Source organism: Vipera ursinii (genome assembly GCF_947247035.1).
Source record: "Vipera ursinii genome assembly, chromosome: 2".
NCBI lineage: Eukaryota > Metazoa > Chordata > Lepidosauria > Squamata > Viperidae > Vipera > Vipera ursinii.
This window is the reverse complement of record NC_139513.1, coordinates 60,096,157-60,111,414: the sequence shown is the minus strand read 5'-3', so window position 1 is coordinate 60,111,414 and position 15,258 is coordinate 60,096,157. Positions and strand designations below refer to the sequence as shown.

At 35.3% G+C, this 15,258-nt stretch overlaps 1 protein-coding gene across 1 annotated transcript in view; it reads right to left on the bottom strand.

The window, feature by feature from the left end:
- The window catches only part of WNK2 (WNK lysine deficient protein kinase 2), a gene marked incomplete at both ends in the record, with an annotated part of 100,970 nt that overhangs the window by 13,095 nt on the left and 72,617 nt on the right, over positions 1-15,258 (bottom strand). Inside the window, 10 exons of the mRNA XM_083356926.1 lie at positions 257-312; positions 1,181-1,250; positions 5,956-6,950; positions 8,944-9,060; positions 9,634-9,679; positions 10,033-10,200; positions 10,721-10,837; positions 10,915-11,080; positions 12,562-12,611; positions 12,985-13,293. Coding sequence (XP_083213052.1) covers positions 257-312; positions 1,181-1,250; positions 5,956-6,950; positions 8,944-9,060; positions 9,634-9,679; positions 10,033-10,200; positions 10,721-10,837; positions 10,915-11,080; positions 12,562-12,611; positions 12,985-13,293 — 2,094 coding nt within the window. The remainder of the gene's footprint in view (positions 1-256; positions 313-1,180; positions 1,251-5,955; positions 6,951-8,943; positions 9,061-9,633; positions 9,680-10,032; positions 10,201-10,720; positions 10,838-10,914; positions 11,081-12,561; positions 12,612-12,984; positions 13,294-15,258) is intronic.

Here is a 15,258-nt window from a genome sequence, read left to right as displayed (position 1 = left end):
TAGGCCATATGCACTCTAGCCACGCCCACCCAGTAGGCCACGCCCACCCAGGTCATACCCACCCGGCCCCCTGAGGGCAACCGCAATGTTGATGCGGCCCTCAATGAAATTGAGTTTGACACGCCTTAGTTGGTTAACATGTTACCTGCCTTTAAACATTATTTTTATAGAAATCAATAGTACTCTTTGTTAGCTGCAATTGTCTGAGGAATGGGATAAGACGTAGGGAAAAAAAAACAATACAAGATCACAGTACCTGAGTGTATCCTGATGTTAGGATAGTAGTAGGTGAACTGATATTTGCATCTTGACCTGTTTAATACATTGGAAACAAACGAACAAAAAGAAAACATGCATATATCTGGATTGGCAAATTTTAGTGCAAAATGAACGTTAAATGTGAAAAATTCTTATTTAAAAAATCCTCAAAGGCCATAATTCTAGTTTCACTGTTGTATTCAAGACTATAGGTCAGCTATATATGAATTAAACATAAGTCATGGTGGTAGATCCAACACGTGACATCACCATGACTTAAGGTTATAATTTCAATGAGATGAGCATTCTATGAAATGTCTAATATACTCTATTAAGAAGACTTAAAGAAAAATAGGATATTTATTTCTTACAATCATTATTCAGTAAAATAATGTTCAAATATGCATCACATAAAAATGATACGTGATCTTCATAATTAAAAACAGTGACATTTCATTTTTTTCTACTTAAAATCGGTTCAGAAAAAAAAATGTCCCCCCGCTTTCCACATATACGATAGGGAACAAAATCAGGGTTTCCCAATTTGCCCATTGCATTTTTCTGGAAAAGAATTACTTGAATAATGCATGTATACAATATGCAAAAGATAGAGCATGTTGTTTAAAACCATATGCATATAATTTATATGGTTTGGCTTTCCCACTAGAAGTAAAAGGATTACTTACATAGAGTTCATATTTAACATATTTCATATATTAAAATTATCACAATGGATTTTCATAAATTTTCATGAGAATTACACATTACATTTTATTTTGAAATTACTACATTCTGCATTGCTATTGTGATACCCGCATTCACTAATTCCTAGTTTTCTTAATAATTATATCTAATAACTACCACACATTAGTTGTTCATATGTTTAGAAAGAAAAATGGACATTAGAGTTGTGCTCTACTACCTGCTTTGCTTGATAATAGTTTGTTTATTTCAGAATGCTGGATCCCGGTGCAAGTAACATCGGATGTTTCCTGTAAGCAAAAGTATAACAATTTAAATTAATCTGTATAGAAATATATAAACTCTAAAATTATTTTTATATTTCATCTTAAAGCAAATCACTCTTAAGTCACTGATTTGCATTTCACTGTTTGGAGGCTTCATATCCTTCTGACACCACATGATTAATATTAAATATGCTAACTATTTCATATAAACTTCTGTTTTCTGATAGAATCCATATTATATTACAATTTTTTCCTCAATCTAAATGATATGTAAAATCTGCTATTATGTTGTCCCTATTTTTAAAGCACTGCAGAGTAGTCTTCTAGAAGAGGGACATTATGCAAAAGGAAGGGAGTCAATCTTCCCTTTTCTTATTTTGGGGATGGACTTCTTCCACATGTTCCTAGCACTGTGGTGGCGAACCTATGGCACGGGTGCCACAAGCAGCACGCAAAGCCGTCTCTGTGGGCATGCGCACCATTGCCCCAGTCCTAGGCCATCAGCTGGGTTTTATAAAACCTTTTCACTTTAGTCTTCTGCCACCATGTGCAAAAAAAAAAGGTTCAATCAATCAATCAATTTCAACTCGTGGAGGAAAAAAAAGATCCTGCAAAGTTGGAATTGATTGATTGAACTTTTTAGTCCCACCCAGTGTGCCGTTACCACTGCAGCCACACCCACCCAATTGGCCACACCCACCCACTGGGTCACGCCCACCTGGCACCCGATGATACATAAGTGGGTTTTGGGTTGCAGTTTGGGCACTCGGTCTCTAAAAAGTTCGCCATCTCTGTCCTAGCACATACTGTACCACATGTGGTTACATTAAAATCAGGGAAAACAGGAAGTAGTTCATTTGATTTCTAAAGCGCCACAACCATATAGCTCTTGGCAATAGACAAAAAAAACTACAAACAAAATACAAAAAAATATATGTATATACACGTGAAGACACTTACATATTTTTATGCGTAATTTACTTTGGCCCTAGGATTAATTTACATAGTAATGATTTCATTTTTGACATATCTCCAGTATTTATTTAAGAAAAAAAGTTTCGTGTTTGAGATGTCTAAGTCATACAGGGAGCCCTTGACTTACAACAGTCCATTTAGTGGCCATTCAAAATTACAACGGTATTGAAAAAATGACTTATAACTTATTACTTTTACACTTAAAACCATTGATTCATCCCCCATGATCAGGTGATCAAAATTCAAACACTTTGCAACTGATCCGTATTTATGACGTTTGCAATGTTCGAGGTCGTGTGATTACCTTTTGTGACTGACAAGTCAAGTCAATGGGAAAACCAGATTCACTTAATAGCTGTGTTACTAACTTAAGAATTGCAGTGATACACTTAACAACTCGGGGATCACCTGCTGCCGGCGTCGACTCCCCTCCGCCCTGTGCGTTCCCACAGAGAGGGCCTCCTCAGGGTGCCACCGGTCAGAGAATGTCGGCTGGTGGCCCCCAGGGGGAGGGCCTTCTCTGTGGGCGCCCCGGCTTTATGGAATCAGCTGCCAGTTGAGCTCCGGATGGCACCTGACCTTCGCTCCTTCCGATGCGGTCTGAAGACCTATCTATTTGAACAAGCCGGCCTGGCCTGTTGGGGGATGTGTTGGGGTTTTTATTGTGGATTTTTATATTATTCTATTGTTTTAGCTCGGGCTCCTATTTAATGCTTTTTTAATTTTTGTACTCTGTATTTTTATATGTGCCCTGTTCACCGCCCTGAGTCCTTCGGGAGAAGGGCGGTATACAAATATAATAAAATAAATAAAATAAATAAATAAACTGTAGCGAAAAATATCATAAAATGGGGTAACACTCACTTAACTTAAATGTCTCACTCAGCAACAGAAATTTTGGGCTCAGTTGTGGTTGAAAGTCAAGGACTACCCATGTTACTCTTTACCAGGTCTGTGCTGTTCCAACTTTGGTTAAAGAATTTCAGTTTGCCAAATGTTCAGATAAATTCCTTTCCCTTATTGTTTGAATTTTCTATGCCATGTTGAAAATGATCGTAAGTATGAATTACACTAGCTGGGCCATTAAATTATTCAAAATGTTCAGCAATACATTCATATCTAAGGAACTTTTGCATTTGGACCAGCACGTGTTCAAAATAGTCTCATTTTTGGACTGGAAGGTAAAGTTGAAATTCTTTTCTGGAAGACCTTTCTTCTTCACAACCCTAGCAGAACACTGACAGATAGGAACACTTAACAAATATTAATAGGAAGTATCTTATCAGAAAAACTGAGAAGTTTTGAGAAGTTAACATAATAATCAAATAAACTAATAGAATAAAGGTTTGATTTGGTTTTTGAAATTAATGACAGGCAGAAGGAACACTCTGTTTAAAGAAGAACCTAAATTCTACTTGGTAATAGCTTAATTTTTTTCACAGTTGGTTCTAGAAAGAAATAATGAAACATGTCTGATTTGGTTTTATTAAGGATGAAATCAAATACGTTTTACACTGTTTATTCATGGACAGCTACTTTTTTTAAAACAAATATATTTTCAAAGACAAACCAGATTGAGACCAGAATTACAGGGAGAGAGTAGTAAGCAGTTGCCCATCCCACAATTTGGGTAATAATCTTATTCATCCACATGCTTGCCTTATGCAGTAAGAGAGAATTGTCCCATGGTGGACAAATTACAACATTCAGGAAATATAGATGGCAAAACTAATTGTGAAAAATGATTGTACATTGAACTCAGATGTAGATACATGCACACATATTTCAATACATATGCTTCCATGTTTTGTCCAGACAGATTTCAGAACTTGCATAGAGGAACATAGGACACTGAACATTTGAAAAGGTGTCTGAGGAATTTATCCCTTGCTAGCTAAGACACTATGCACATTTTTACAGGATGAATCAACACATAGCATCTGCTTAGCTTGGTGCCATATGGCATGATGGTCAGGAGAAAATACTGGACCTTCAGAAGGATGATAGCAAGGGGTATTTTTCTTCTGGGTAATTTTTAGCCATCACTAACTGCCAACCTGATAGTCTCATATCTGATATTATTACTGTCTGGCTTTGAAATGAACAACGTCAGGGTACATGATTGAGCATATTCACAGACCAGTAAAGTTATCATATATTATAGAACAAGCTCTATTAGATGTAAATCTGTTTCTGAAAACATACTGGAGATGTAGATCAGATTTGGGCCCACATTAGATCTCTCAAGTTGATAATAATGATTTTTAGGAATCTAGCCATGAAAATGCATGATTTTTTTCTTCCTTTCTTAAATGGTGATGCTTACCGTATTTGTATATGTTATATAGATGTACCAGCTGTTAGGAAAGAAGCTGTAGATTTTTTTTAATTAACTTGAAACCTAGGACTCTATAGGTCACAAAGAAAGCATATAATCTCAAATACTGAGATCATGAGATGAATCACATAATCAAGTAAGATACCCTAGATGCACATGTTACTGCAAACATGTAAGAAGTTGAAAGAACTTGTAAGAAGTTACAACTGTAGAATATTGGAACTTATTCTGAATACTAACATGAATCTGAAAACAGTCAAAGTATGGCAGGAATTCCAGCATCTGAACTTAACAATAATTAGAAAAAGGGATAGATAGAATAACAGAGATATGTTTGAAAGATCCAACAAAGTATGTGAATGTTTGTGCATCTGCATGTATCCCTAGTACAGAATTGCAAGGATTGGACTGAATAGTTTCCATTCTCAAGCACTTCCTTTATTAAGAATTTATTGTTTTTTCATGAAGTCCAGAAAATACAAAAAGCATTTGTAAGGCATTTGTTTCTGGATCAATTCTGTGGGCCAGTAAGTAATCTAACCACTGGGAAATCTTCTGGTTCCTTGAGCAATTCCAGGGAATAGACTCTCTTTATTGCCTGAAGACTCAGAACTTGGGAGTATTCTTGTGTCAAATATTTATGAATGTTGACATATATCCATTCACTGAATTAAGGGATTCTGAGACCAATGTACTTAAAATAAATTAATTGAAGATGGTGTTCTTTACAGTGCTTATACCTTTTCTTGGATACTGATGAAATGTGTTACCTAGACTTTCTGTCAATACAATAAACATGAATGAATTTCAACTGGTATAAACTCTAGCAAGTTTATGCTTTTTACTCATGAAGGACATCTTTATCAAGTGTATTTTGGAATCCAGTGTTAAAAATCACATATATTTGGCTACTAAATGTGACACAATATGATTGGACTCTATCCACATCATATCTTGAAAAACATTAATAAAGGCCAAAGTGAGAAAAGACCAACTTTAAGTTAAAAGGGAAATTCTGCTATGATAGATATTTTCTAGTCAGGCCAATAAAATAAGGCAATGAATCCTGATTCACCCTTATTTGCCTATTTTGCAATGGTGCCCTTAATCATCTTTTAGCTTAAGATATTAAAATTGATTCAATAACCCCGAGTTCAAAGAAGTGTCCATGTAAACAAGATATTATGATGTGATGAATTTTAGTAAGGGGCATCTGATTTGGAAACATAGATGATTTACATTTTGTTTTTTTGAGTACCTCAGTACTTAAATACAAAGGATATGAGTAAAATATTATAGGTAACAATTATAGCTTTGCCTTAGAAGTTAGCAACAGGACCAATTTTGAAAATATCTATTAGAACTACAGCAGTTTTTAATAGGCATCTGTATGACTTCTAAATGAATGGTTTGACTTGCCAGAATTGGAGAGGGTTGATCTTTAGCCATGTGAGCATCCAAGCCAACTCCAGGAATTTTCAAATCTAACACAAGTGCAGGCAAAGGTGCCAGATTAAATTCACCATCCACTTGGTCTGGTGTTGCTGCTGAAGCAGATGATGTTGGAATATACTCTTGATACAGCAGGTTGCGAAGTTTCTCATCCAAACTTTTTATTGTGTTGTCAGTAAAATCAACTCTTGGTGGTCCTTCGCCATCTGATTCTGCAGTCATGGCAGAGCCAGTGGATGCAACTGGCTGGGACTGGGTTGGCATATGCAACTGGGATACAGCTGTTGAGAGGTGAGGAGGACTTGAAAGTTGAGATGTTGCTGAAACTGGAGGTTCAGAGACAGTGGACATGGGAGGCATCTGATCTACAAAAGAATGTGATAGCTGGCCAAGCTGAGTGTTGTCTGACAAACTAGGGATTTGGGTTGAAGACTCAAGTTCCAAAATGGGAGCATCAGAAATGACAGGGAAAGAACTTTCTGTTGTCTGCACAGGAACAGACTGAAATGGTTTTGGCAGTCCAGCTGTGCTGTGTTCATCTTCTATATTGGGAAAACAATTTTTCTCATCTTTCTTTTGTAGTGTGTGCTGTGAGGCATTTAGAAGGACCTTATCCTCAAAATGTTCTTCAGATGTAGCTGTACTATGGGCAAGAGTGTCACACTGATTGGCTAAGTCTGGTTGTAGCAAAGGGCATTGTAGCTGACCTGTACTTTCAGCAACTTTTTCTAGTGTGGTTGAAGCTAACATTGGAGGAATTGCAGTGAATGTTTCTGGATGGACTTGAGAAAGGGAAGTTAATGAAGAGGGAACAGAAACTTGTGTTAAAGTGGAAGGAGGAGGAGTTCCTCTGGGACATTCATTGGAGTTAAGTTGATTAGAAAGATGTTGATAAGCTATGTTTGTTTGTTTTTCTGTCACTGCAGAGCTCTGTTGCTGATCATCCAACAGCTCCAGACCTATAAACAACAAAAGCAAAAGGAAGTTTCTGAATTCAGAAAATGACTTTGTAAAATCTAAATACTTATACAAAGATTTCAACAACCATTGAGCACTAGACATTTTTTCCAAAGAATTAAGAAAGATAAAATATTTTCCCAGCTAAATTATTTTAGATGAAACAATTATACATGCTTAATTGCATGGAGTATGACAGCTCATCCTAGTGATTTTTCTGATACAACTCTACTGCACTGTATTGGGTATTAACCATAATGATGCACTGCCCCTTTTTAACCAATTTCACAGTAAACATAGTGTCTATTTGCCTTCTACTCTCATTTTCTCATGAATATACAATGGACTTTTCCATAAATTACATAACATAGGATGACATCATCGCTTTGATAGCTAATGGAATGTGGTTATGTGTTCTTGTATTTTTTTAAAAGTATTTTCTACACTAGAGTGGGATGTAAATTTTCGAAGGTTAATTTTGCTCTCAATACTTCTGTGTTTGTACTAGCTATCTTCAGTTATATTATTTATATATTTATTAAATTTGTACTAGCTATCTTCGGTTTTATTTATTTGTTTGTTTATTAAATTTGTTTACAGTCCATCTTGCTGGCCCTTATATTACGAATGGTCACACAATAAGACAGATGATTAGACTGGATTTGACATTTTTTTCACTTATCAAATCCTTCCCAAGGAACTAAGGAAGGCAGATGTTATTTAATAAAATTAATGGTATTGTTGCAGGATGTAGGCTACTCTAAATAAAATTGCCTTTTGCAATTGACTGTTGGTGGTTTTGTCAATGCTGATGGTGTTCAGGTGATGCTCCAGATATTTTGGAATTGCACCCAAGGCACCTATTACTATTGGAACTGATCAGGCATTCTTTGGTCATCTTGTTCCTCAGCTTCTTTTGTTTTATCTGTTCTGCATCTGATCTTAGCATGCTGATCTTATTTCCCAACCTGATCTTCTATTTTGGTGGTGCACTGATCATTGCAAAAATAAATGGAACTTTAAGTGGCAATATAATGATATTTTTTAAAGGAGCTCTGCTAGAACTTGCTATAGAGTTGCTTGGACCAGCCAGATATTGATTTCTTTAAGTAGAATGGAAGCAATTTCTGACAGCAGTTAAATTTTGTGTGCACATACTTTTTGCTCAACTCATAGTTTAAGAACTCTTATGCTTGGGAACTGCATTCAACTTGTTTTTGTGTGGAGCTGCATTCATCCTGAAAACATATTATCTTCATTTTGACAATATGACTCATACATAAGAGTATGAGTATGAGTATGACCAAAAGAGTGGTCGTGTAATTGCAGCTGGTGCACCAACTGCAATCCTTTCTGAGCCAGATTCACACTTCAGTTACATCCAGTGGTGGGATTCAGCTAGTTTGCACCAGTTCAGCAGAACCGGTAGCTAATTTTTTGTTGCCCAGGCACAGAATGGACTTCCGGAAGCAGCCTCCACAGAGAGAATCGGTTGTTCACGTATTTGAATCCCACCACTGGTTACGTCCTGTTTCTACCCCTGCAGTATACTTCATGTGAAGCTGCCCTCAAAACACTGAAAAGTGGCAGTGTTAACTTGGGATCGCATCATCCTTGCACTAGTACAAATTTGAATGTTGAACATACTATGTGCAATTGTGTTAATCTCTAAAATCCTAAAATTTTGAAATTTTATTATCTGAAGAACTCTCTCTCTCCCATTATGAGTTGTGCAGAGTTTTCTGAAGAAGAAACTTTCTGAAGAAAGAAATTTCCTTTCCAAGGCAATTAGGAGAGGTCCTTTATCTGCAAATGTCCCAGGCATCAATGATGATTGAGGCCAGAATTGTATGAGTGTCCACTTGAGAAGCAAAATGAAGCAAGTATGCATACTTGCATAAATCAGTAAATAGTTCTCTACTTATTTTTCTTTGTTTTCTTCCCCATGAAAATAGCTTGAAAGTTGTTTTTTAAAGATCAAAAGCTCACCGATACCTGGGGCTTCAGACTGCTTTGCACTTTGAGGAGGATGAGAAGAGAATTCTGGCACTTCAGCAGCTTGATTTTCCACAACGGGACAAATGATAAACCAACGTTTCCCAGTATGTAGAACTAAAGACAGAAAATATTAAAATGAAGAAACATTTGTACCCACAATTAGCAAAAAGTCCAATATTGCACACTGTACTATAATGTAATATAATGTAATACCACATTTTAAAATAATGACTGTTAATACAACAAATGAAGATTAATGACCGAAGTTCAGTCTGGGAGATTAACACTTGAAATCCTATTTGAGAGACAAATATAAAGCTATTCATAGACTTATCCAAATTAAGTTTCACATTTTATTTTCTGCCAAAGCCCTCATCACAGCAATTGGCATAGAACAATGAAAAAGCATCTCTGAAGAAATGCAGTGCCACGAAAATCAATGTGTTCAGTGCAGTTATTACTGGCTGGGTGACTTTGACACAATCTTGAAAGATGTCATTACTATAATTAAGTATTAACTTACAGCAGTGTTTCTCAATTTCAACAACTTTAAGATGTGTGAAATTTACTTCCTGTCTGGGAAAATTTGTGGAGTTGAAGTCTGCACATTTTAAAGTTGTTGAGGTTAGGATATACTGCCTTACAGTGTTGGGTGACATACATGCATATTCAAAGAAATACTTTTACCATTCTGTTGGTAGATGGGCATTCTTGCATGGGATTGGCGATTCTCCTATTTAAAATGAAAGAAGGGTGTTACTAAAGCGTTTCAAAGTACTTCCATTTGGAATCTGCTCAAATTCATCACCAAAAAACCAATATTGTAGCATAAAAATAATTAAACACTTCTTTACATGCTAGCTAATAGAAGTAATGTGTTGAACCACAAGTCCCATCATTCTAATCCATACCAAACAGGCATGGTATCTTTCACTGTAGATGATGGGAGTTGTAATCCATAACTTCTGGAGGAGATAAATAAGTTATGTTAAACATTTATTGTTTGAAATGTTTATTGTTTGAAAAATTTAGTAGCTGAAACATTAAATATTACATTTATTTTATTCTTTTTTTTAAAAAAAATACCTCATTGATTTCCAGCTTGTAAGTATCTTGCTGAGGGCTCACACCTTGATCAGAACTTCGTTCTCCTTCAGTATCTTCACTAAGCATATCTTCTGCTTTGTCAATGATTTCTTTCAGTTGCTCAATAAATATCTCTTTCTCATTTGGTAGTATAAATTCATTTTCAACCTATATGAATACACAATTTTTTTAAAAAAACAAACTGCTATTTTTCTGTGTTTGTTCTCTAGCCCCTTTACCTGATTGCTTATCCTTTAAAAAAAACCCATATTATGAACTTTTACATGTAGAAAACAAAATTTGTACTTAGTTCAATTGAACAGTAAATAACTGATTCAGTATATAAGAGGCATTCACAGAACATTCTTGAATCATGAAGGTGATTCAATTGTTTTGATCTTACTAGAGCCAATTAATTGAAACAACACATTTTTACGGCAAACGTTCCAAATAACAAAGATTAAAAAGAATTAGTGGTACACTTGTTTGTTAATGAAGTAATAGCTATTCTAAACTAATTCCCCTTTGTATAGACTAACAGGAATATTAATCAGAAATTAACTTTATTTCAATCAACTAATTTCCAAAATATTTTAGAAATATTTTTTGTAGCTATACAAATATTACTGTCATCTGTGCAGTTTATGAAACTGAAGTGTCAATATTACTTTAATATTCTTAAACCTACCATATATGTAGCAATTTCCTCTGGAGCGTCACCATCTAAATCAAATTTAAAAGTGACCATCTTGTGATTGTGTGTTTCTAGTTGGCATTCCACCATCTTATCCCCTGTATTGCATACCTGTAAAAAGAGCCAATCGTTATATCTCACCCAATAAAATACATAGGTTAAAAACTAAGCAAATGAGGTAATCTTACATTTAAAATGGTAAGCTTGGGCCTATTGGATTTTTCCTGGCGTGAACGAGCACGTGCTGATTTTTTATGTTTCTTTGAAGGTTTTCCTTCCTGTTTCCCACCTCCACTTATTCCTTCAAAACTGTCACTCATCTCTTTACCAGAAGCAACATCAGGACTCATATAACTTTGTGGCAAGATGACAAGCAAGAATTTTAAAAAAAGACAAAACATTATTAGCATACAGACCTACTTAAAAAGTCCACAAAGAACACAAACTAATCAGACATTAATCAGCAAAGATTGACCTGTATAATTTTACTCCATGCATTTAAGACTCTGGGAATAATGGATTTTGTAAAGTAACATACATAAAATAAAGTAAAATGTAATGGGCACAAATTTAATCAAACTTCTATGGAAAACTCTAATGTTCAGAATCTAAAAGAAACTGATTCAATTTCTCAGCATTCAAGATCTGTAGAAAAGGAAATAGTGATTTCTCTCTATATGAAATATCTCTGCTATCTTTCATAAAAGTGTTCTAAAAAATATTGAGTGGAGATGTTGTAGCCAGGGCTCTTCAAACTAGGCCCTTTTATGACTTGTGGACTTCAACTCCCAGAATTCCTCAGCCAACTGGGAGTTGAAGTCCACAAGTCATAAAAGGGCCAGGTTTGAAGACCCCTGTTGTGGCCCATCCCTTCGTTGTTAGAAGTAACTACTGTGCAAAATATAGTTTCAATGTTCTTAACAGGTTGGCCCCAGTCTCTGTTTCAACCACCTGCTCCATCAATGGGAAGCTCTTCCTTAAATTGTAATGTTTCTCCTAATGTTTCCACCAAGTTTCACCCACTCAGCTGTTTCTAGAATCTTTCATAGAAAGAAAGTCTTTTCCTTCCACAAGAGATTTTTGATCTAACTGAGAAATTCAACTGGCAAAATGGGGGGGACATATGTTTATAGATTCTTCCTTTCTGCTATGAGTCTCTGTGCCCCAAAACATTCTTTTAAAAATGGTGTTGGATTTTTTGGAAGGCTTCCAGGCTGTCTAAAAAACAGCTTCCCTACTATTTCTTGTTTCCCATGTAAAAAGGAATACGCAGCCATGAAGGATGCTAATTATGCAATGCATAATATTCTTAATTTGAAGAGTAAATGACAGTATTCAGTCTTATAGTCATACTGTATATCATTCAGTCTAATTTTAGGTATCCATCAGCCTAATATTTTTATAGAGTATTGTAAGGGGAGAAGAGAAAAACAAAGAGATGATGTTTGAAAGCAGAAGGGACAATAATATCCATTATGGTATTTGTTCTCAAAATATTAACTCTTGATGAAGTAAGGCCGAGAACAATAACAACAACAAAGGTTCACTAAGACCTATAATTATTGAAAAGGTTTTGACTTGGTCGCAATAACAGTGATGGGTACATTAAACCATGTTGAAAGACCTGAAGGACCTGGCTAAACAGATCCTGGGGGAAAAAAAATCTATCCATCACCACCACCTGAGCTTAAAAGAAAAGAGATATAATTGACATCACAAAATGAGTATGCATTTTAGAAATTACTTAAGATTCTTTACTTTTACTACATATTGACGAAAATTTTGCAAGTGGTTTGAGAACTTTATGCCAGGTTATAGAGAAATAGAAAAGGTACCTTTCGCAGCTCTGTGACAAGGACTGCTGTTTCTCTAGTATTGCTTGCTCCTACATTGTAAAGAAGAAATAATTAATCAAACTTTGTTACATTTTGAAGATTGATTCATGCCTCAGTCAGGACTAGAACTCATAAGTCTCGCACTAGACCAAACTGGCTGTCATGAGTGTCCATATACTGCAGTGCATGTACTATTGCTTTCTGGTAAAACTCAAACTTTAAGTAAACAAAAGGGCAAGAAAAGATGTGGAGAGAAAACAAAGATATAAATGAAATAATTGAGTGATTTCAAAGTACTCAAGTTTGGAGATAGTGAAGTAAACAGAAAATAAAGTGAGCTTGGAGAATGTACCCTTGAAGTTGGAATACAGCTCTTTCAACTTGATTAATGATTTTTTTGTTATACATGTTGAAAACACATACCACCTCTGGAGGAGGTTCTGAAGCTAGTGGGACAGCTGGACATGTAGTTTGAACCTGCTGGCCAGGAAGCTGGTGACTGTCTGACTGGGATTGCAGGTAAGCAGAACACTGAAGGGGCACTCCATGATCTGCCAGCATCGCTGCATTAGTTGTGCCAAGACTGCTTTGTGAAAGTCCATCTGAAGCAATGCAGGGCAGCATTGCTTCAGGCTGCAATTGCAATGGTGGTGATATAATGGCAGAAGCCTGCACTGGCAATGCAGGTACATGGGTTCCAATATCCACAGCATACTGAGGATGTCCAATAATCTGTTCAAAAAATCAAATGTGTAATTAGTCTAAATGCTGTTAAAGACTCACTAGCTAAATCAATATTATTAAAATAGGTCCTTGTTATGCTGCAATGAAACAGGAAGGGAGGGGGGAGGGAGGGAGGGAAGGAGGGAGGGAGGATCACTCTGCATACACAAACTTATGATTTCATGGATGTGTGAAATGCAAGCAAGTTGAATTTGATCATCACAACAACTACCGATTATTAGGATCTGAAAATTTTTATCTCATTGGTGTAAGTTAGTATCTTATAATGAACATGTACATAACTGAATTGGCACATAGATGGTTACGGTTACAATATGAAATGACAGCTATGAACCACGAGTGTATATTTAAATATACACCTAAATATCCATTAGAATAAATTGAAATGACTACTTGTTAGAGAATATAAATAATTCATACAAAGGCTATACCCAAGAAGATTGTCTGTCCAAGAGAGTCCAAGTTAAGTATAGCTTCATTTCAAGCTGTTATTTCAGTAAATCGAAGTAGTATTTAAATCAAACTGAGTAAATGTGACTGGATTTCTCACATCCAAAGGACTAAGATATCATTCACACCTTCACAGAATGCTGGGAACCCCTTAAGCAGTCTGTCCCTTGGATTTGGGGCTTTTATGTGAAGAGATAGCCATTTGAGGGTATTTCCAATGTTTACCTGAGACCAAATACAGCAATCCAATGCCATCTATTTCACAGTTATGATCATGGATTATGTCATAGTATTATCTATGCAATTAAACTTCAAACTAAACTAATCTTTCAGGCTTATCTGTATTAGTATTTTTGCATATGTTTAGAACATGTCAATAATTTTTTGCCATAAAGACTATATATACCAATTTTTTGCCATAAAGACTATATATACTTTTTTAATAAAAATGATAAATGAGATTTTTTTCATTTATCTCTATTATAGTGGAGATTTTTATTCTTGCTCAAAAAAATCTATAGTTACTAAGTCAGGCTTTACCTGAAGAGGAAACTGAAGAAAAGATGAGATATAGAAACAAATAAAGAAGGCAACAGCAGCAAAGGAAATCATAGAGGAAAAAGAAAATTTCTTTTAGTACTATATAAATTATTATTGTGCATATATTATAAGTTAGCCAATTCTGGTTGCAGTGCGATATTATATATATCCTGCAATATAAATGTTTTCTGGTTGTCTGTCTTTCTGTCTGTCTGTCTGTCTGTCTATCTATCTATCTATCTATCTATCTATCTATCTATCTATCTATCTATCTATCATCTATCTATCTATCTATCTATCTATCTATCTATCTATCTATCTATCTATTTATAATTTATCAGTTGTTATACCATGTAAGGGAAATAGGACAAACATTTAACGTCTTGAATCATTTTATATGATACCAGCAAATTTCCATGATTTTTGTTGTATGTGAAGTGAACAATTACAATAGCAATCATCACTAAAAGTGAAATAGAGACAGCCTGAATTTCCTTATTTTTCATCTTTTGGGGCAAGATGTGTATAGTTTTTCAATAACGCCTCCAGATCCCATTTGATAATAAACCTTACAGTCTGAATCAAAACAGTCTGAATCAAAACTGATACAGGTACATCAGTAAAAGATATATCTGAAATGCTTAAAGAAGTACATTGGACAGGACAATTAATTTTGGAGTCAGTGAGAATAGGTATCATTGATTCATTGGACGTTAGGCTAGGACCAGGTGAACACAAATTCTTCACAAACAATTTTTATGTACCAAATATATGGCTGAAAACAAAGGCGTAATACAGTAAAATTGGAAGTACAGAACAATAGTTTGAGATGGAATGTTCTGGACCTTAAGGTGGTAGGTGACAAATGATAAAATGCTATGATTTCTTGTAACATTCCTGTTTTAAAGAAATCTTCAATCTTGCTATTTTCTTCTCAATCCATACATGTTTTCTGTTGCATTA